Genomic DNA, 24,021 nt, shown 5'->3' with positions numbered 1-24,021 from the left:
CAGTGTTAACAATAGTATACATCCATTTGGAATGAAAATTACTTTTTTATACACACTGCAATAATCCATACCGATACCTGTTTTATTTTTGCCACAGTAAACATTTTCTAAAGACAATCTATTAGCTTTTTAAAAGGAATCAATGAAATCTAACTTATTTCCCATCTAAAAATAATTGCTTTATTTAAACTCAAAGATCTGTGGTGGGTTTTTTTTTTTTGTTGGTTTTTTTTTTTTATGGTTTTTTTTTTTGTTTTTGTTTTTGTTTTGGTGTTTGTTGTCACTCTTGTATCACAAAGGGACGACATTTTAGTAATATACAAAATTCAATATCATATACAAACAGACAAAATATTTGTAAAGTACTGGCATCTCAAAGTGAACAGAAATAACTGCGGTAATGGTTTTTAGCTGTGATGTTTCTCTCTCTCTCTCTCTCTCTCTCACATTTTGAATATTACTGTTTTTCAGTGAGATTCAGGCTTTTATTTATGATGCCACCCCTCTGCAATACCAAGTAGGCATTGATAAGGACTGTAAGTTGATGCTGGTTGGTAAACCATACGCCATGTCGGGTTATGCCGTGGCCTTTCCTAAAGGGAAATTGGAGGTCAAAGAGGAGATGGACGAACTCATTCTAGAACTACAAGATGACGGTATATGTAAAACTTTGTCGATTATTTTTTAAATGGTTAATTTTCTAGGTAGGTGATTTATTGCAATTGGTCTGTGATCGTCGTGCGTTCACAATTGAACATCTATAACTTCTTGATAACTACCATTCTTTTAAATTTGGCCATGGGAGAGAAAAAAAAAAGCATTTTTCGGACAATGGGGACATAAATTGTATTTCAGGACTCTTGCACCCCGAGGACTTAGGGGCGGGGCAAAAACTGCCAAAAATTGATCAATTTTCAGAAATCTTCAACTCCATATTTGTAAGAAAAAGTAAATGCATTACCATGTAGAGTATGAAGGCCTCTATTATCCCCATGTGTAGAGGTTTTAACTCCAGAACGGGGCCAAACTTAGTATATCGTGTTTACGTGTAAAACATATAAAATCAATGATATCTTCTTTACTGATTTCATAACCCCAGGGGTAGGGGATTTGGTTCCAGGGTGGGGTCAAAATTATCATAGTCTTCATCATTTGAAAGACTTCTTTAATTTTGCTGTTACTGTATGAAAAGCAGAAAAGGATCTTCACCTTTTCATGTACCAAAATTATGAATTTTGCAATCCCAGGTTTTCACTCTAGGGCGGGTCGAAATAGTCATAGTGTTAATATAACGTATTATATAAAGTCTTTCATCAGTATGGACAATTTCGTGGTGTTTGTGTATTAAGAACAAATCTGTTTGATACTGCTACCGAATATTACAATTTAGCTTAGATATACAGAACAAGAAAATTATTCTAGATTTCATAGCCGTTGCAACTTGCGATACTTTTAACTAATACTCGGGTGACCGAAAAGGCCTGTAGGCTTCTTGTTTCATAAATATCATTGTGTTATAATTACAGAAAAAGTATACCAACACAATTTTATGGTTATTAGTACCTAATGTAACACCATAAAATCTTAATGCATCATTCCAGGTGAGCTTGAAAGACTCCGGAAGTACTGGTTGTCAGGTCCGTGTTATTCCAAGCAGCGGATTGGTCAATCCAGTCAAAGGCTGCGCGAGCTGAATTTCACCAGTGCTTTTATCCTGTTAGCTTCTGGAATAGTATTGGGAGGGCTTCTTCTTGTACTTGAGCACCTGTACTTCCGATTCGGTCGAAAATATTTGAAAAAGTACGATAAATGTGGATGCTGTGCTTTGGTTAGTTTGGTAAGTGGATTTTTTGTATAGAAACTACAGCTTTATAAGAGTTCTTCACTTGGAATTTAAAGTATCAAAATTTTAAAATCTTGATGTTTTACAGAGCATGGGAAAATCGCTGACTTTTGAACAAACCATAATGGAAGCTATAGACTTGAAAAAGAAACACAAGTGCAAAAATCCTATGTGTGAAACTCAGCTATGGAAAGTTAGACACGAGTTGGATTTAGCTTTATTAAAAATAGAAAAACTTACAAGAGAGTTGAGGTAAGAGTATTATTTCCATGATACACATTATAAGGACGATAAAGAGTCCTCATTAAATGTAACGAATAAAAAAAATTATCAAATTTTCTTTTGTTTTGTAGACGAGAAAGAAATTTGAATGCATTACCTTCCAGTCGCATTGAGACTAGCGATTCCTCAGAACCATTACCAATTGGATGGAAAGACACAGAAGAAAACATGGAGTCACGTGACTCCCTTGACAATTCACAGAGTGAAGTGGAAAACCTGAGACCAGAAAACAATATGAGACGTTCTCCTAGCTACACTCAGGCTGTTACGGCTGACCCCTCAGGTGACGACGAAGTCCAACAACCTCAAAGTTTAGACGTTAGATATAAAGACGGAAAAGTTTATCAAAAAGTTGATAGTGGTGAAGTTTGAAAAATGTTTCTAATATGTCTATTTTTCTAATCATGTGATTCGGTGAGCCAGTTGTACATTCTTAAATTCTCAGAACCGTCCAATTGTGCCAAACACCCGGAAACACCACTACGAGATCCTCCCCATAAAAAAAGCAACGACTCGATCGCAACTTCAACACGTGTTTTGTGTATTGCTAGCATGACGGATATAACATTATTAAGTGCCTTAAATATAGCCAAAAGTTCCTGAAGGAAAAAAGTATCAGCTTAGTTTACGTTTTCTTGATTTAATTGTTAGCAGCTGTAATACCAAACCACTCTGTAGAACAGATAAAGAATGGAACAGTGGCATTCCTAATCGTTGCTGTATTGATAAATTGAATGGTGTTTTGATAACCACTCAATTCCATGTACAGAATGACTGCAAGATGTAGCAATTGTGATTTAATGAAACTATGTATAAATGTGCAATACAGGTGGATGTGAACGGTTTCAAACAATTCCTTGTTGTTTTTAATTGTTAGCCGAGTTGCAACGAAGTTGAACTCGGCTATTGGTTTGGTGATGCGGGCGGGTGGGCGGGCGGGCGTCAACAATTGATTTCCGGATGATAACTCGAAAAGTTTACAATCTAATCAAATGAAACTTTGATTTATTGTTGGGTACCAGGTAAGGAAGACCCCCATTGATTTTGGAGAACAAAGGTCAAGGTCACAGTGACCTAATATAGAATGAAAATTTCAGAAAAAATTTGGTTTCCGGATGATAACTCAGAAAGTTTAAATCCGAATCAAATCAAACTTTGATACATTGTTCGGTATCAGGTAAGGAAGACCCCTATTCATTTTGGAGAAAAAAGGTCAAGGTCACAGTGACCGAATATAGAATGAAAATTTCAGAAATATTTGGTTTCCGGATGATGACTCAGAAAGTTTAAATCCGAATCAAATGATACTTAAAGATATTGTTATGTACCAGGTGAGGAAGACCCCTATTGATTTTGGAGAAAATAGGTCAAAGGTCAAGGTCACAGTGATCGAAAATATATTTAAAATTCCAAAAAAGTTTGGTTTCCGGAGGATAACTCGAGAATATTTAATTTGAATCAAATGAAACTTAGATAAATTGTTAGAAGCAATGCCCCTATTGATTTTGGAGAACAAAGGTCAAGGTCACAGTGACCGGGAATAGATTGAAAACTTCAGACAAATATGGTTTCTGGACAGTAACTCGAAAAGTTCAAAACTGAAATTAGTTCTTCACAATTATAAATATGCCATATCGTTCCTGACTTTACAATGTATCCCATGCAACTCTGCTCATACACCCCTGGGTGCATATATTGATTTTTGTTTAATACTAGTGTAACGTGTAGCGGTCACCCAGCCAAGTGCTGATCACGCTCGCCGTTGCTTAACTTGCGTGATCAAGAGAGAGACTTTACCGCATCACTAGAAAAGCTAGCTCTCTAGCGAGACAGTATAAATTCCCTCTTATACTGTCCGCTACACTTTCCCCCGCTCGGGGAAGCTTCGCCCCGAAGCTTAGCGTGAGTTCTCTCTGAATGTTTGGCACTTCTTCACCAACAGCATCCGCCGTTACCGACGACAACCACCTGTCGTCCCCGGACGAAGCCACATCCGTACATGGACACGAAGTCCCAGAGCTCCGAAGATACTCTACCTGAAGAAGTCCCACTAAACACCAGAGTCACTACGCTGTCACCAATTTATAACGTGTAGCGGTCACCCAAGTGCTGATCACGCTCGCCGTTGCTTAACTTGCATGATCAAGACAGAGACTCTACCGCATCACCAAAAAAGCTAGCTCACTAGCGAAGCAGTACAAGTTCCCTCTTATACTGTCCGCTACACTAGTATCTATTATACATAAGTAGGAACAAGAAAAAATGTATTTCTGTACAGTACTAAGTTATCACCAAGATCATTACTTTTGTCTTTCCTTAGTTTCAAGATATCTTATTTTCAGAGTTTATTCTATCTTGTCCTAGCGTTAGTTCTATCAAGACATCTCACCTGTACAAGAGTTTTGTTAGAGCGTTCTTGACACTGATATTGACTACGGATTACCCCGTTTACCTGTTCAAGACGTAGGGCTCATTGCGGATGTGACAGGGGACGTTTACTCCTTCTAGGCACTTAATCCCTCCTCTGGTATATCCAGAGGACCGTGTCTGCCCAAATCTTTATTTTGTATTCGATATAGGAGTTATGAGAGTGATCACTATTCATTATCTTCGTCTTTCAAAAACGAGTTACCCCACTTTGTCTTGTAGTTATTCTATTGAGATATCTATCTTAGTCCTGTAGTTTATTCTATTGAGATATCTCACTGTTTGCCCTGGAGTTTAATCTATTAAGATATCTCACTTTGTGTAGAAGTTTATTCTATTGAGATAGCTTACCTTTTCGAGATAGGGTGGCACGAATCATCACTCGGACCAAGAGGAACAAGCATATAACCTCTACTCGTATGTCTTTACATTGGATTTCAGTGGAAAAACGTACAAAATTCTCAAACACTAGTGCATATAAAGCGACACATAACACAGTGGCTCGATACACAGAGGAGCTTGTAACTGTAGATCGACCTAGATGTTCTAAAGCACAGACCCTCGTTGGACCAAAATTTCAAACCTGCCAATTTGACAGCAAACACTTAGATGTGGCCGCTGCTTCACCATTGACTGCAAATCTCAATCTTTGTTCATCCTTAAACACTTAAAAATCATCTAAATACATCTTTTTAAGCTCATACTTGGTTGCATATTTACAATTTTATCGTAATCTTTTTAGGACAACAATCAATGCATTATAATTAGTTATATCAATATTGGAATATTCTTAGATAGCACAATATCCGTACAACGTTAAACGGTGCCCTGTGTCAAGGATCGCAACCCCCTTAACACGCAAAAGATTTCCCCTGATTTTGGAAAAAGGGTAGCCTCGCGGGGGGGGGGGGGGGGGGGGGGGACGGGACTCTCCAGGGAAACTCGAAAATTCACTTCCAAATATATTTCAATTACTTAACGGCCGTAAAATGACTGAAATATTGCCAAAAACGTAAACAATCCATCGGGTAGTGCAGATTTCAGTTTATTCAAATCTTGGCTCCAGGTGTAGGGTGGGACCACACTCTGCGATAAAAGTTTAAGACATATTTTATAAAATCTGATGAAGACCAGCAGGACTATGATTTGTCATCCCCAGGTACTGCAGGTTCAGGTTGTTTTTCAGATCATGGTCCGGGAAGGTGAGGGGTAGGATGCGGCCTCAATAGAGGATCATGTTTTACACGTGAATATACACAATCCTTGAAATATTTTCTTATCAAGAACCACTATCTTTGAGCAATTTTACTTTGTTGCCGTTATGACCGCATCAACAAATATTTTTGCTTTGCCAGCTCTCCGACTGACCCCAGTTCGGCTTGTGTCATTCTCATTGACTTTCTCCTGTTTCTGTTTAGGAAAAGAATCTGTCCTGTTCTTCTTTGTTTCTGATTTCTTATATATGTATAAGAGTCCCTCTGTATATGGCCCTTCTTCTTGTAATACTTCCAAACAATACCAGTAGACGATTGTTTATTACTCTCTGATTTTCCTGTTTCTCGTTTTATTGACTTCGTTTCCTTTTGCAAGTCATGCACTGTCTTCAACAGTTTAGCAATGTCGTCTTCTTGTGTGATAGCTTCCCTCAGATATCCTTGGTCTTCAGTTCGACGCCTTTCAGCCAAATTAAATGCATCAAGCTCTACTGCATGGCGAATCGCATCATTAAGGTATGTCGGCCTTGCTTGTTTAACTCGTAATCTCATGTCACTATCCTTAAGAGCGCCAATAAATTCTTTTGCAAGAATTTCCCCGACCTCTTTTGGAGCTGTTGGGTAGACCAGGTTGGTCAACCTGCGCGCATCTTGTCCGAGTTCTGGTAACGTCTCTGAAGCTCGCTGCCTTCTCTCTCGTAGTTGTGCTCTGTACAGCTCTGTTTGGTTGGAAGGTAGAAATCTTTCTTTTTATGCCCTGCACAGGAGTCGATAATTACATTTCTCTTCCTACGGTAGACTCCTAAGACAACCTTGTGCTCAGCCTCTCAGTGCTACTGCTAGATGCATGCCTTTCTCCGAGGTTGTTCAACCATTTAATTCCGCACATATATCAAAGTCTTACCACGAAGTACTACCATCAAAATTGTCTGGTTTGACATTGCTATTCTTTTTCTGGTCAAAACTTGCCCTTACATTTTTTGGCACGCTGGTTTTGGCTATATTTAGCTCTAAAACTTCATAGTTATTTCGGATTTCAAACATTTCGGTTGAGCATCACTGAAGAGACATTATTTGTCGAAATGCGCATCTGGTGCATCAAAATTGGTACCGTATAAGTTTTACATTTGGACGACGTCTTCTTATATTATCCTCTGAATGGAAAATATTGCCTAGCACCATCTAAAGGTGTTCTATTTGAATCTCTCTCATCATGATTTAACCTACCTAACACAGACATTTCATATGTTTGGGGGGTCGTCCTAACTGATATAGGTATCTCGCCTACTTTTAGGAATACCTGAATCTCTGGTGTTCCCTATGCTTTGATTGACACTAGCATGTGGCTACTTAAATTCCCTCTCTACTTTAGTTAGATCAGAATCTAAATACTCCACAATAGCCTTTTATCCTATTGTATACAACAATACAATTCTAACTTATACGCTAGACGGCCATCAAAGTTCGTGCCTTGTCAATGCGAGGGTTCAAGGTGTAATGAGAATAGCACCAATCAACATACAAAAATCAGGGGTTGGGTTAACCAAATGATTTGTGATATCAAAATAATCTAACAATAGGTATGACCACCCTCATCCAACGACTGGCTGACCTCGGACAAACGCGTGTACCGCAGCCTTATTCAGGACACACATTACACGTGACAGCACACACTGTAGAGCCTTATTCAGGCAAACACTGTGAGCAACAGCCTGGTCGTCAGTCAAGTCCAGTACATATGAATTGTGTGGTTAGCCTTTATCTGATGACTAAGGTCAGCCTATTGAAAGACAACTTCAATGCCTCCACCATAACACCGTTAAAACGTACGGAATTAAACACCAGCTTACTCAGTAAATCACTTTATTGCTTGCAACTTACTGTCGATAATTTCCAATACATCTTCTCACTCTGGGCTTCGACGATCTAATGACAGATGACAACGATTATGGTGAAGATTTAAAGTGCAGACTGCCCAGTAGAGGCGACGATGGTAGTCGATCCTCGGATCCTCTGGGAACGAGAATGGGTCTTCATGAAGATCCGGGGATGGTTGGATTCTCAAGAAGGTGGTGGATTAGTCCATCTCCTCTTCCTAGAGTCGATCGCCCACAGTAGAGTCAGAGGAAGAGCTTCTTGAAGAAAGCTAGCTATTCTTCATCTGTGGCCAATCGACCCTCGCATCTCCTTCAGTAAAATCGGGGAGACGGGTCTTCTTGAAGACTGTTATGAGGACGCGGCAAAGGAGGTCCGGAGTGGAGCCCTCCACTGGATCCAGTTCAGAAACCCACCAGCTCTGTGCCTCAGTTTGTCTAAATAATTTAGATAGTCTCCTACATTTCCTTATTCATTGGCCGAAAGCAGAAGGATAGTTGTGTGTGCACATTTATTTATGACCGAAAGTGTTTAACGTGGAGTTGACCAAGCTCGCACGTCCATGACTTTATGAGAAAGCCACGGAAACGTCTTAGACCACTGTTGTTTTTAAGAGATAGTTGGCCTCTATAACACCGATGCGTGATATGAAAATAATATTACTTGATACACTCTAGTTTAAGTGTATGTGTGTCTAATTTAAGCTATAATACAGAGAGTTACACTATTAAGGAGCATACGCTTATTAATAATAGAGGGAATAGGATTCTGAATCCTATATTTAAGACAGGATATGTCTGGATGAAAGGTGGAGATAACGAACAGTAATCAATCTCATAACTCCAATAAGTAATACAAAATAGATAGTTGGGCAAACACGGACCCCCTGGACACACCAGAGATGGGATCAGGTGCCTAGGAGGAGTAAGCATCCCCTGTTGGTCGGTCACACCCGCCGTGAGCCCTATATCCTAATCAGGTAAACAGAGTTATCCGTAGTCAAAATCAGTGTGCCAAGAACGGCCTGACAATCGGTATGAAAAACGTCAGACAGCATTTGACCCAATGATAGGTTGTATTGACGAACTAGATCGTTATAACGACCATAGAATTTGCGAAATGCTGACTTCAATCGAGACTGTTGAAACCCCTGTTTGTCAGTATCTTGCCTCGATGTATCAAACATAAATAAATAACAGACCTAATTAGGAAGTTTTAATAATAGGGACTTATAAATTTATAGAGTGTTGGTTGTAATTCGTGTTATTGTAAGGAAAGTCGTGCATGTTAGTATATACATTTTTTTGTAAAAAAAAAATAAATGTATTTTTGCAATACATATTAAAAGGAATTAGTTGAAGGAGTACATGTATGTTATTTGGGTAAAGGTATAAGCTAGAACTGCCATTGGTAAGTGATATGTTTATGTATGTTTTGGTGTATAAATTTTATGGTGGTGGGCATGTGTTGTAGCCGGGAAACTACAGTTAGCAGAAGTGACTGATACTTGCAACAGCTGAAAGTGTCAGTAGGTGATGTAGGGATGAAAGTGTATTAAGTTTAGATGTGACGCAGCGTGCTCACGAGACATTTGACGCTAGTGAAGGGTTAAGCCCCGAACCACTGTCAGCAGACAGATTCTGACCTGACATAGTGCCAACAGTGGAACCACTGTCAGCAGACAGATTCTGACCTGACATAGTGCCAACAGTGGAACCACTGTCAGCAGACAGATTCTGACCTGACATAGTGCCAACCGTGGAACCACTGTCAGCAGACAGATTCTGACCTGACATAGTGCCAACATCACACAAACCACTACAATGATAGTGGATGATAAAGGAGAGAAAGATATAAATATAAACGCAAATGGCCGAATCCTACCCCAACTGAATGAGGCATCTCTACAATCAAACGGAGTTCGGGCCATAAGCAATTTTGTATTACATTGTATCTTTTTTATATTATGTATTAATCAAAGAAATTAAATTCCATTATTCTAATACATGTATATTGAATACAAATCAGATTTGTATATTTAAATGCAACTAAAACTTGTATACGATACAAATGAAATATTATAGAATTATACAATACAAATAAAAAGTAAACTATCGTAGATTACAATGAAGAAACATAGGATAAAAGAATTAGAAAAATACTTTATGATTGAAGATTGCACAACACAAATGATATTCAAACATAATTTTAAAACACACCTTAAAAACCATACCAAGCAGATGAACACCTACAACACAATAAAAAAAAACTATGATACACGAATTTTAAAAATGTATATGTAAAAGATCAAATTAACAACATGTAACAAGCCACATCAATAGCATAATGTATGATGGGATGTAATTTTGCTAAAGTGTTGTAGATTTGCTGTACTCGTTGAAAATGTAATTGCATTCACAATATTCAAGACATTAGAACAAGCAATTCATTAAACAGTTCTGATTTCGAGAAATGAAGATCAATGTTTGTTCCATGGAGTTCATCTCGAATTCTCATTAAATAAATCGAACAACGATTTAGTTTACGAAGATTGTTAAACGAATCGATGAGGGAATAAGTGCGGACGCGACCGTTTCCCACTTTGATTCTGAGAGATTCTTTGTCATTCTTAAAATTGCCTTTGTGGTGACGATAGATATCGTGTGAATGAAAAGTAAACATAATTAAACAAATATTGTTTGTGCTATCAAAAGTCTGTTTTAAAAAAACAAAATTGCGTTTATTTTGATCAAAAGCTGTCTTTAAATGTTAATATTAAAATATCCCCGTATATACGGATAGGTCACTGCAGTTATGATAGCTTTAAGTACATGGTAGAGGGGAAATTAAGGATAATACGAACACAATACACGGTGTTTTGACAGCTTTTTGGACAGTTTTTTATACATTGTAGTCGTTAGTGATCTATCAATAGAACACAATTACACGGCCAGAAAACAAGACGCAGTCATCAACATGCCCCCGCCGTCAAAACGTGAGTACTCTTACCATCATTCTAATTTTCATTCATTTATGAATATATCGTAAATGTATTCACAATCAAACCGCATTTGTATGATTTATATTAAACATTTTATGTTTTCATCATAAGCTGACAAACCTATACCGAAAAATCAAAGGAATGGAATGAATTTAAGAGATGCAACCGTTTTTCTTAGATAAATCTAAACTTAAGTAGCCTCAAGCTTTTATTTTAATTGATACCTGCAAATATAAAGCGGAATTCAACCTGCAATGACGTTCGGTTTTTTTAAAATCACATCATGAAACAGAAGTATAACCCCAAGAAACCCTCTTCGTTGAAACAGTAGTAGTTTTTTTTTCGCTTGGTTCAATACACTATTTCAATATTTCTTTCCTACAGGTAAGCAAACAAATCACGGAAACTCCATTTCACCAAACTATATTCTGTATACACTAAACTCCATTTCACCAAACTATATTCTGTATACACTAACAGTCCCTGTTTAAGCAAGAAATAGGTGCAGAATTGATTTTTACATCGATATTTGAGCAATCCATCAGAATATACCTATGTGCTTTTTATTCACTGTAGCAGTTTATCTTACATAGTACATTTTACAAAAGCTGGCCAATGAGTTCAAAGACGCCTGATTGATACAACCATTGTTTCAGTATTTCCAAATCTAAAAGTAGATCTTAGTTTCCTCCCTTAATAAGAAAGGGATTACGAAGTGGGGTGGTTGCTATGAAATTTACACCAGATCATTGATTTAGAAATAGAACTCTATTTCAGGGATTCATGGAGAGGTAAATCAGAGCAACATTTAATCCTTTGTGAGAAACACGAATGTGACGCTTGTTTCTTCGTTAAGAATACAAGCATAACCCCATTTAATGAAGATAATTGATTATCAACATTTTTCGGTCGATTTTGCTAATAATTCAGCAGACTAATTACAAATGTATTGTGTATTGCGCGTTATATCTGTAGTGTCAATACCAGGTAGGCACTAGAATGTTAAAAGTACATACGTACTGATAATTAATATTTTTTTTATTACCAAACTATCAGGACTGGTGTATCTATAATGGAGATATATATAACTTATGCAATGTAACGTAAACTATTCAGTTTTATCCCAGATTAAAGGAATAGGTTGACACTTTTAGTTCATTCTTAACTGATTAAACTCTCAGATATCGTCCACTTCTGCTTCATACTTACAATGTAGATATTTTATTGAAATTTGATATTAACACCAAACTAACAACTCAACTTTATGACAAACGGGATGCTTTCAGCTTCTCCATCGTCTACTTCCAATATCTATGTAGCAATATCCCATTATCACCTGCATATGGTGTGTATATATCTCAACTTCTTCGATACGGAAGAGTTTGTTCTGCGTATGATCAGTTTTTAAATCGAGACAGGCTACTGAAAAACAGGTTGATGGTGCAGGGGTTTCAACAGTCTCGTTTAAAGTCAGCATTTTGCAAATTCTATGGTCGTTATAACGATTTAGTTTGCCGATATAACCTATCTTTGGGTCAAATGCTGTTTGATGTGTTTCATACAGATTATTAGACCGTTCTTGGCACATTGATTTTGACTACGGATAACTCCGTTTACACGATCAGGATATAGGGCTCACAGCGGTAGTGACCGGTCGACAAGGGATGCTTCCTCCTCTTAGGCATCTGATCCCATCTCTGGTATATCCAGGGGTCCGTGTATGCCCAACTGTCTATTTTGCATTGCTTATAGGAGTTATGAGATTGATCACTGTTCGTTATCTTCACCTTTCATTGCTAACATGTGACGATAACGAGGTCATAACAAGAAGGAATGTCATTTGCATACCAACATGATTTTGCTGTGATAGAAACTAATATAGGTAAATATTTTATTTTGTCATGGACCACAATAGTGAGTTTTCTTTGTATTGGCTCCAATCTATTTTACAAGATCCATGCAGTAATGATCCAAATATTCATCAAGCTTAACATTGTCAAAATGTTCAAACCCTTTTCTTGTACATATTCACTGTCTTTTACGGTTTTCTTTTTCCTGAGCATAGTGGAATTCTATTTATTTCTCGTTCTTTATCTGCGAACCTGCTTAGACTGGTTGCCATTGTTGTTTGATACAAAAACGTTTTTACATCACATCACTCTCAAATACTAGAAATGAAACATTCAATACTATGAATAAAAAGATGGTTTAGATGCCATTTTGTTCGTTTCATTCCATTCAGGTATAAGATATCACATAATGTCACGATTATAAATTCAACATAACATACTTGAAACTTGACATAATCTATAGCATTATACAATGTCGCCGTCTAGATTTACTACTCGCCATCTAAAGAAATTTATATGGCAATCACGTGTTAATAACAAACATAACACGTGATATTAGATGGCAGTCACGTGAAGAACGTCACTCTACTCAGACGTAAAACATTATACCAAGCTGTTCAGAATAAGACGTAAACAGCTAGTAAATTGTATTTGAATGGGAATAGCTATCTTCTGGTTTTTTATTTGCTACCGTTACTACTGATCTAATGGTCGCAAACATCCGTTTTAACAATTTGGCACCATTATATCAGCATCAACGGTCGCAAATAACAAATGAGAAGACAGCTTTTCCCTAATTTAATGTTCCAATTAATAATGACTTTTTCATTAAAAAAATTGAAATGGATATTGATATCAGTAATTCGATGGAAATATATTTCCAAACACTCGTGCATTAAAAAAGTCGATTTCATTTGCAATTCATGAATTGAAAAACAGATCTACTTTAATGCAGTACCACCAAATTAATGAAACGTGTACGAAACCAATACTCAAATTTCTAAGACATAGAACTTTTTTTCATGTTTCAACACACAAATAAAATTTAAAATCCTCTAAAATTTTAATGGAGAGAATTTCAACTATTTCATATAAATTGTATTGAAGTTTAAAAAATAAATAAATAAAAAAAAAAACAAAAAAAAACAACAACAAAAACTCGTGAACTGGATGTTGCCATTTCTTTTCTGTAACTTTTCAGTCATTCTTATATATTTGCCATTGTACCAGATTTTCATTTCACTGGCAGACCGAAATTGACTGGTATACGTTGCTTAGATAAACATATTCGTTACTTCCGGTAGAAAAACAAGACAGAAATACCCTTCAGTGGTATTTAAAGAAAAATTAACTTCGATATCTTTTTTACTTTATTTTATATGCACCATCTAGTACCAGGAATAACACAAATTCTTTACTGTTTATCTAGCCCAATTTCAATTTTGGAGGATGACCGTGAATTTGGACAAATAGAAACTGTTGTGAAACTAAGGTTTGTAAAGTATGACGTTGTACTCCGGGTAGGGGTGTTGTCGGGTTAGTCTGGGTTTGGCACGAATCTTGCTTACATAGTATAAAGTACCAAAACCACTAAAACAACTCGCACGATATCTCACAAATGCCACCCAATCGCACCACTGGAAACCCTCACATACGTACACAAATCTTACTGACCTTTCACACTCCTCTCTCCGCCAATCAGCGTTCATCCCGATGGATATGAATGGGATGGAACGACTTGTGATGTTATTTGTGTAATGCAATGAAATGATGAATGATATATATATATATATATATATATATATATATATATATATATAAGTTCAAATCAGTTTGAATTCTGAAGAACCATTTAATAAACTCCAAAATCTTGAAAATAAACCGCGGTTTATATTAAGTTTTGGTCAGAAATTGGGGGCTCATTTCCAAACTCATGTTATTTCCAAACCCGTGGCATATGCAGTCCATAACTAAATTGAATGCAAGTATTGTAGTTAAAAGATAAGATAAGATAAAAAAAATTATTTTAAAACAATTTTCACAAATGTAAAAAAAAAAAAAAAAAAGAAAAAAAAAAGAGTCTTTCGTGGTAACTGCATACTCGTATTATTGTCTGATAAAAGTAAAAACTAGAATTAAAACTGATAAATTCTCAAATACAATATATAGGTCATCTCAGAAAGACAACAGCTTGGTGAAGGAAGAAGGATGCTACCCGTTAGTTGTCGCTTCATGAAGAAATGTGATAACTGGCATACTGTACATTAATGTTTAAAGAGAAAAGATTTCAAGCATTTCTTGTGTTTTATTAAAACATTTTCTGGGATTTGTTTCATCAAATATGATAATTAATCCAGAGCTATGTTGCGGAGACAGTTACCTTTAATTTTTGTCTAAAGATCAACATTCAAAATTTCATGCATAACTTATTCATAAGATTCAGACCCCTTTGAATTACTGCATTCTAAATTTATCAAGAAATTCTAGGTGTCCATAAAAACTTCAAATGTTGTTCCACTATCAAAAAATATAATGATACAATCCATGAAATTTCTAAATCATCTAATTGAGTAAGAAAAATCCCTAGCTCATGAGATCTTGATTTATACATGGGATTCTAATCAATGGGCTATGAATATCAAGCACTGCTTAGAAAATTAGGGATTTCCTGCTTTGACTGAACTTTTACCTCATAATTCATTAAAACCTGTTATCAATATGATTTCACAGCGCATTAATGACCAAGTATTACAATATCAAAACTCAAAAATATCTGTTTCAAATAAACTTATATTCTTCAGAAATGTATATGAAATGAACTCAAAGTCTGCTTATGTTGATATCATTACATATAGATCAGATAGGTCTGCATTATCAAAGCTTAGACTGAGTTCACATAATTTAGAAAATGAAAGAGGAAGACATATTGGAGTTGAGCATAATAATAGAATTTGTAAACTGTGCAATAGTAATAACATAGAAAATGAAACTCACTTCCTATGGTTGTGTAAATGTTATGAACAAAAAAGAGAATTCCTTTGCAATGAATTATTAATGTTTTATGACTATGATTATAAGCTGATTAATGATGACAATATTAGGTCAAGGTTATTATTGAATTCCAAATCCTATAATGTATTGAAATGCCTGTCTAAATTTATTGAAGATTTGTCATATAAAAGGAATTTCCTTAAAGCAACTGATTCCAATATGTCTACATGGCGTCGGTGGCCGAGTGGTGAGGCCGTCAGACTCTCGACCCGGCCGTCAGACTCTCGACCCAAGGGTCGTGGGTTCGAGTCCTGGCCGCGGCAGGGCTGATGTTGTGTCCTTGGGAAAGGCACTTTACATGAATTTCCTCACTCCACCCAAGTGTAAAAGGGGTACCTGGTTATAGACAGTGAAAAATATTGTTAGAATGTTAGTGCTCTAGCGCTTGTAATGGCTGCTTCCTAGGAGGTTGAGAAAGTTCTAGATTGATATAAGGCTGCTTTGAGCAGCACACGCTGGAAAAGGCGCTATATAAAACCAATCATTATTAATCATTATTATTATTACATAATTTATCATGAGAAAGTCCTATGACTATTCTTAAATATATGTATTATGACTCCATATACTATTCCTATATACAGCTATACAAGGTACCTCGTGTACACCTTATATTCAGTGTAATATAACATAATATGATTTTGTCTGGTGTCATATTCATGCATTCAAATCTCACTGATTGTAATTTTGAATATTATTGTTTCTATGGTATAATCTATAATATGTGCCTTTGCCAGTAATTGTTATTGTGCAAATAAGTCATTGTCATATAGTAATATTTTGGAAACTGTGTAATAATATGTTACAGAAATTAAGATGGATGATACCGGAAATGGTAAACCTTTCATCAGAAATTGTTATAATTGATCACAAATGTTCCTTGGAACAAGGACTTTTGGTCCAAGGTATTTTAAGGTCATTTTGAAAAGGTGAAGGTCAGAACATGCAAAGAAAAAACAAACAAACAAACAAACCAAGAACCCTTATTTCAACAGGTTTTTTGTATGAAAGTTCCCAACTCCTAAACCTTTCATCAGAAATTGATCATAATTGATCACAAATTTTCATTGAGACAGGGACGTTTGGACCAAGGTCATTTTGGAAAGTTCAAGGTCACTCAAAACATAACTTATATAAGTAAAAAGTTCTTTATTTCAACAGTTTTTGAACAGGTATTAATCATATATCATTCAAATAAGTAATAGGCAAATGACTTTAATGTCTCTTAATTTATCACAAATATTCATTGAGACAGGGACGTTTGGAACAAGGTCATTTTGTAAAGGTCAAGGTCACTCAGAGCATATACCTTATATATGAAAACAATTCTTCATTTCAACAATATTTCAACAGTTATGATCTTTTGGACCAAAGTCTCTCAAGGTCATTTTGTAAATTTCAATGTCACTCATGAACATATACTTTATACATGTATATGAACAGTTATTGATCATTGTGCGAGACATTCGTCGTATGGAGTAGTTCATTTCTTAGATGTATTTCGGGAAGCAACCATCAGTTTTACTTACATTCTTAATTCATTTCATATTAGGCCTACAACAGTGCGGCGATGTTAAATTTTGAAAAAATAAAAATAAAAACGATAGTGCCGGCTTGAGTTGCCAAAGGGCTGGTACCTACATCAAGTTAAGTTATACAACAACTTTTTTCAGTGTACCCAACTAATCAAACTCCGTGATGCAAGTAAAATCAAATCATTATATGATACTAATTAAGTTTAGAAATTGGACTAGAACAATTGTAAAAAAAAAAAAAAAAAAAAAAATTTTAAAAATTACGCCAGTTTAACCTAGATGGACCCGTAATACATCAGGCTTGAGCCATTTGGTTCTTTGAGACAAGACAAAAATTCTTTCATTTAGCATTACGTACTGATTAAATATTTTAAGGTGAAAATTGTCAGTTTTATATAAGCGGTATTGAATGGTATATTGAATTGTTAATTACCAAGATCCATACCATTAAAGTGTAGGGTTGTTACTGCAGCTTCGGAGCACGGTTAATGATGCAGGTATGGGTATTGTTGTTTTCATGAAGAGTTCTGGTTAGTCTTACTAATGGTTAATGATTAATACATGAGATTATCGACCGAATCTAGACCATTGGAATATGAATTTCTTTAATACGATTTAGTTGGACATAATTTAAAAAGAATTTAAATAGACGGGCTTTCTACAAAGCGTGGTCGCAGGAAAGCTATCGTGGGCAATCATGCGTGCAAGTTCGTCGCTGATTTGAGAAGGATTATTCCAAATTACTGAAAAGAAAATATTGACATTCGAAACTGCTGAGAGATCTATATAAAAGCAGTGTCGCTGTTTCGTTGGACGAGTAGCTTTGATTTTCTGTGGAGCGGTGGAACTGTGACGGACATTGCCAGTTTCTTTGGTATATAACTATTCTCAGCCAAATAGATTTACTAGAATTTGGATTGAATTTTCTGTGATTCGGTAAGTTGTTCAGGTGAAATTTGATACAATATGAGAAGGTGAATTTGTATAGCAAAAAAGAATTGCTCTCTTTTAGTGATATTGGACTTGGAGAATGGTTCGTTAAGGAGAACATGCATATGTTACGGGGTTGTTCTAATGACCACACAGACCATCCGTGACAGGTTATGAGTTTATTGAAGAAATAAATCTATTTCTGACATGTAAATAGCAGCTCTGAAACATAATAAACAATTATAAGCATACACAATCACACACCACATAAAATATACCTGAATTCAATCATTCATTTTTCTTTGTAACAGTTCGACTATTTTTCAAACACGTATTCGTTGGAAGCACAGAGGAAGGGGTGGTGTTCTGGGGCCGCCTTGAGGTGGGGGCCCAGGGGGCGAAGCCCCCTGAAGCTCCTGCATTTTACAGATTTTATAGGGCTTGAAATATGTCTCTCTCTCATTTGTACTATTTTCTATCATTTCTGATAAGGTGAAATTAGTAATATGACGCAAATTTTAAGGGTTTTGGGAAAAAATTAAGCTCTCCCAATAAAGTAATTTAAGAAATCAAAAGATTTTGTCATTTATTTCTCCGGGAGTGGAAGAAATTATTACTTCTTTTATTGTTTAGTAAATTTATCTAAATAAGATACCACGATTTACCTTAAATTTGAAAAAAAAAATGGGGGGGGGTCTTTAAATCCGCCACTGTAAATGTACCCAATACTCATTGTAACAAACTGAATACAAATCGGCATATAACCAAGAAAGGATGTAATTATGGTGTGGCTGTGAGAATAAATTATGTGCTTCTTTCAAAAACAGATTCAAATGTCAATTTTGAATTAAAAGGTAAGCTAACAGAACAGAATCTCGTAAATTACATTCCTGAGAAATCGCTTGCCTGTTGGAGTTTTGACCTTGAGATTCTGTGTCTACAAAATAGCTCCCAAACCATGGCTGTCTGTGTGTTGTCAGAACGTCACAACAAAAGCAACTTACATAGAACTTGTTCACTCTTGAGTTACGTTAGATTATTTCTCTGATAACGGGTAGCATTAGTCGCAGAAAAGCGCTGGAATTCTCTATATTCTCATCTTCTTACACATCTGTTACATGTAGTAAAGTGATCCTTAATAAATCGCAACTACTTTATTTAATGGCTAGTTATTAAAGCATCTCATATAAAGTATGATTTTACCATCGAAAGAGTGATGTAAGCTCTCAATTATTCTATATGGAAACAATATTCGATAGGAATTCTTTGTGAGAATTTCCCCCTTCAAAATAATGTTAAAAGTGTTTTGCTTGCAAATAAGAGATTTTAGAATCCAAAGTTCGCTGTTATTTCATTTCAACATCTTTTTAGCTCACCTGAGCTGAAGGCGCAAGTGAGCTTATCTGATCAAAATTTGTCTGTCGTCGTCTTCGTCGTAAACTTTTCACATTTTCATCTTCTTCTCAAGAACCACCGGGTGTATTTCAACCAAAGTAGGCCAAAAGCATCCTTGGTTTAAGAGCTTTCAATTCTGTTCAAATAAAGGGCCATGCCTCCTTCAAAGGGGAGATAATCACAAAAATAGGGTGGGGTCATTTAAAAATCTTCTCAAGAACCACTGGGCCAGAGAAGCTGAAATTTTCATGAAAACTTCCTGACATAGTGCAGATTCAAGTTTATTCAAATCATGGCCCCCGGGGGTAGATTGGGGCCACAATAGGGGATCAAAGTTTTACATAGAAATAGATAAGGAAAATCTTTAGGAATCTTCTTCTCAAGAGCCAATGATCCAGAAGAGCTGATATTTACATGAAAGCTTCCTGACATAGTGCAGATTCAAGTTTGTTCAAATCATGGTCCCCGGGGGTAGATTGGGGCCACAATAGGGAATCAAAGTTTTACATAGAAATATATAGGGAAAATTTTTAAAAATCTTCTTCTCAAGAGCCAATGAGCCAGAAGAGCTGAGATTTACACGAAAGCTTTTTGACATAGTGCAGATTCAAGTTTGTTCAAATCATGGCCCCGGGGGTCGGTTGGGGCCACAATAGGGGATCAAAGTTTTACATGAGAATAAATAGAAAAAATCTTTAAAAATCATCTTCTCAAAAACCAATGAGCCAGAAGAGCTGAGATTTACATGAAAGCTTTTTGACATAGTGCAGATTCAAGTTTGTAAAAATCATGGCCTCCAGGGGTCAGGTGAGCGATGTGACCCTTGGGCCTCTTGTTAGAATATGTTTTCCCAATTGACATTTTAAACGTAGATTTAAAAAGTATTAACAAATCACATTTTTGATTTTGAAAAAAGTCAAACATCTAAATGAGCTTTATGGGCATGTTTTAATAGATGCTTATATCGTGCATCAAATCACAGTGAAGTTTGGACTTTAAAATCTCTAATTTGAAAACACAACACCTTGATTTTCTATTATTCCGAGAGGAAAGAATAACAATGAAAATTGAATTGAGGACTTGTATCATTCTTTCGATTGTGAAATCAAGCTTCAAAGGAGATGCTATAACGAACCATTAAATAAAAATTTGGTTTTAACGATCCACCTCAAGGCAGGTGTTAAAAAGGGGCATAACACTACTTTAGGTGGATCAACTACTTATATAGTTTTGACTAAACTGATCCCCGCTTCCTTCCTCTTCCATTATTCAGTTATTGATTTCGTAATGGGTTTTTACTCCAAACGCCGCTGTCAAATGTATGATAATCAATTGCCAGCTGTTCTGTTATCTGTTATTAGATACAAATTTATAACCTTGAAGCCAGACCTCACCTTTCTCGAACTCGAAAACTTGTATATTTACTGAATCTTTTAATAAATAATTTAAATGTGTTCTGTTCCATTGGAGATGAACATTTTTGTTGCCGCAGACGGTCTGATTCATTAAATATGTATGGTGGTTCTCCTTCATAAAGCATGTTATTGTCATCTCGTAGATAAAACATACTTTTTCCTTTTTGAAGCTTTAATCCCGCTGATATTGATACGTATAGCACATACCCCCCTGCAAGAACTAGGTGTGATAGGACAGTTCCTGTGGGATTAGGAGATCGATGTTCTGGTTGTTTTATCGGAACAGAGGTTTACACAAGGGGTCTAACATTCGATAGAATCAATAAAATATTCACCTGGGTAGTTTTTATCAGCACTGCTGAGCAGGTCAACTTTAAAACTAAGACATTTTACCTTGCCATTAAACTCTCTCGGATGCTCTGATCCATCACGTAGAATTTGTTTGTCTGAGGGTGAAAACGTACTCTCTCGAACCCTAAGTGGAATCACACCTACCTGTTGTTGTTTGGGTCCAGCGGTGAATTCTTTGGAGAACCTGTGGAGATTAAGAACGGTTTACAGAGGATAGTGTTACACGGGATTACAATGGTGTTAACTAATGCCCAAATGGAGTACATACTCCTCCTTTTCTTGGGTAAGAATAAAAATGTTATTCAAGATCACTGTCTGGAGGGTCAATTAGTGAAGATGACCCCGTCTGATGGGTCACTCAGTGAAGATGGTCAATGTCGGTTGGGTCACTCAGTGAAGATGGTCAATGTCGGTTGGGTCACTCAGTGGTCACTGTAAATGGACAGCCAACAGGATCGACAGGTCCCATGATTATTTTTGCGAATTTATATTAATGGTGGTGTTGTCGTTGGGATAGTAACCGAACTAAGTTTTTGTTTACGAGATTGCTTTGTGTTTTTGTAATAATAAGTAAAATTCGTTTTTAAAAGAGATGAAGGATGTTCATTTCTCATTGAAAAACCATTAACATAGATTGTAATGATAATTATGATTAATTTTTTATCACCTTTATGGCGAAAACAAGCCTATCTGTAAGAGAGCTGTTATTCACAGTGGTTTGTTTACTTTTCTGAAGCTGATACATATTTTATGAACTTTTATGTCGTATTGTTTGTAATGCATTTATTACTCCTTGACAATTCGAAGTTTCCGGAAGGGGGGTAGATTAGGTTAATTGTTGGTAATTTTCGTCTGGTTTGTTGGTTTTTTGTTATATTGATAGATTTGTATCAATGATTTCATCACACACTGATCAGCAGACAAAGGGATGTCTGAATTTAAAAAAAAAATCGCCGCTTTATTGTTTATATGAGTTTACCAGTATATTCAAAATTTAACAATATGACATTATCTTTTAAAGTTAATGAACAATATTAATTACAGTTATTGCACAATTTTACAATATTATATTATTTTCAAGTTAGCTGTACAAGATTACCGTCTTCATTTACACGTACAGTGTGCACAAACTTGATGCCACCTGTGTAAACACACGTGCTTGTTTGTGGGTATTCACAGTGATATACAATTATAGATAGATAACGTGATTCATAATAATAACTGCACAATTTACTGTGCAGAAGTACATATACAATATCTACATTACAATACGATATGCAAGATATTTTGTGAACACGTTTACAATACCCCTATCTTTCCTGGGCAGACGACATGTACATGTATATAGATGAAGAAAAAATACCTGAAATTTTGCATCGTAAATTACGACATAATTCACGACACTGCGGGAAAACGTTTACGATTTATGATATTTTGTATGTTTAGTCTGTAAAACCAAACTTAACACATCCATATAACACAAAAGTAACTTTATCTTTATCTTAGTAAGTTACTTAACCCATACAATTCCATTTCATTTCAAAGTGCAAATCCTAAAGGGGCGTCTTTCTTTTCATTCAAATTTATCTTGATATGATGTTACTAGGAAATGGTTTACTGGAATCGATAGGTCAGCTCTGCGAGTTTTGAGTTCAACAAAACAATTACCTAGCCATGATAAATTGTTAACCAAATATGTCTTTGTCAAGTCTATACATTGAACAAGCCGCTAAATTCAATTAATCAAACAAAAGCACTCTTGGTTTTGTTGAATTTCAGTGTACAAGATACCAGTATTCTATCATCAATCAATTAAAGAATTATGACAAACTGAAAGAGCTTTTAAAAGTATATTTTATCTCGTTTGTTTTAAGGAATTGAATTTTGCATCTGCATCTTAATACTGGGGCGGATCCAGAAATTGCGGTTAGGGACGCAACTTTACGAGACAGGGGGTCTGGGGGCCGCCTTGAGGTCCCATTGGATCCAGGGCGAAATCCTGGTGGGGGCGAAGCCCTCGGAAGCTCCTGGATTTTACAGATTTTATAGGGCTTGAAATATGTCTCCTATGTCATCATTTTTAATATATTCTGTCATTTTTGATAAGGTGAAATGAGAAAAAAATGACACAAATTTCAAGGGTTTGGGAAAAAAAATGTAAGTTCTCTCAATAAAAGTAATGAAATAAATAAAAAGATTTTGTCATTTATTTCTCCGAGAATGAAAGAAATCATCGCTTCTTTTTTATCGTTCGCATTTTTCTAAATAAGAGACCACGATTTACCTTAAAATTGAAAATCTAAGGGGGCGGCTGTGCCCCCTTAAATCTGTCACTGTAATATGACCCATATATTCATGTACATAACTGTCCAATTGCTTGTCAGATATAGAGGGAATGTTGAAGTTTTGTATTTCATATTTCCAGAGGAGGTCAACAGCCACTGGGGTAAAAAGAAGGGGACGGTTAAAAGCAAGGTCAACGCCTACATCGCCCTCCTCCCAAGCAGACAGCCGTTCAACAGGCACATGTCTCGCCGGGCCACCACGGCCAGAAAGCGCGCCATTGCGCGGAGTAACAAGATCCACCCAGAGAAAAAAGACCCGGGGTTACAGGAACTAGAAGATCAAGGGATAGACATATCCAACCTAGAAGATGAGGAGGATGTCCATAGGGTTATGAACGCCATCAAACAACTGCCTTGCCCTCTATCGGCAAAACGGCGATTCAGGTAAGGATTGGGAATTCTAGAATTCCCTGTGAATGGGAACTTGGGTAATTTTATGTTCTTAAAACCAACGGGATTATTTTATTCGATCGGCAAAAGTCAACGTTTCTCCACAATGCACTTCAA

At 36.1% G+C, this 24,021-nt stretch overlaps 2 protein-coding genes across 13 annotated transcripts in view; both read left to right on the top strand.

Moving 5' to 3' along the window:
* The window catches only part of LOC125669666 (glutamate receptor ionotropic, NMDA 2B-like), a 55,841-nt gene extending 52,863 nt beyond the window's left edge, over positions 1 to 2,978 (top strand). For all 4 annotated transcript variants that reach the window (XM_056164191.1, XM_048904363.2, XM_048904365.2 and 1 more), the window contains 4 exons: positions 472 to 656; positions 1,602 to 1,837; positions 1,932 to 2,095; positions 2,197 to 2,978. In XM_056164191.1, coding sequence (XP_056020166.1) covers positions 472 to 656; positions 1,602 to 1,837; positions 1,932 to 2,095; positions 2,197 to 2,497 — 886 coding nt within the window. In that variant the 3' untranslated portion in view covers positions 2,498 to 2,978. The remainder of the gene's footprint in view (positions 1 to 471; positions 657 to 1,601; positions 1,838 to 1,931; positions 2,096 to 2,196) is intronic.
* Positions 2,979 to 10,474: 7,496 nt separating this feature from the next.
* Positions 10,475 to 24,021, top strand: part of LOC125670035 (transmembrane channel-like protein 7) — a 33,388-nt gene continuing 19,841 nt past the window's right edge. For 6 of the 9 annotated variants that reach the window (XR_007368101.2, XM_048904940.2, XM_048904938.2 and 3 more), the window contains exons 1-2: positions 21,139 to 21,452; positions 23,595 to 23,898. Coding sequence is in view for 8 of the 9 variants with exons in the window: in XM_048904940.2 (XP_048760897.1) it covers positions 21,404 to 21,452; positions 23,595 to 23,898 (353 nt within the window). In the remaining variant the exon portion in view is untranslated. Of the gene's footprint in view, positions 10,637 to 17,818; positions 18,015 to 18,090; positions 18,179 to 21,138; positions 21,453 to 23,594; positions 23,899 to 24,021 lie in introns of those variants that run through there. The other 3 variants (XM_048904943.2, XM_056164187.1, XM_048904945.2) reach the window with 3 other exon arrangements.

The sequence above is a fragment of the Ostrea edulis genome, chromosome 4 (genome assembly GCF_947568905.1).
Source record: "Ostrea edulis chromosome 4, xbOstEdul1.1, whole genome shotgun sequence".
NCBI lineage: Eukaryota > Metazoa > Mollusca > Bivalvia > Ostreida > Ostreidae > Ostrea > Ostrea edulis.
The sequence above is the reverse complement of the archived record's forward strand: the minus strand, read 5'-3'. Positions and strand labels throughout refer to the sequence as shown.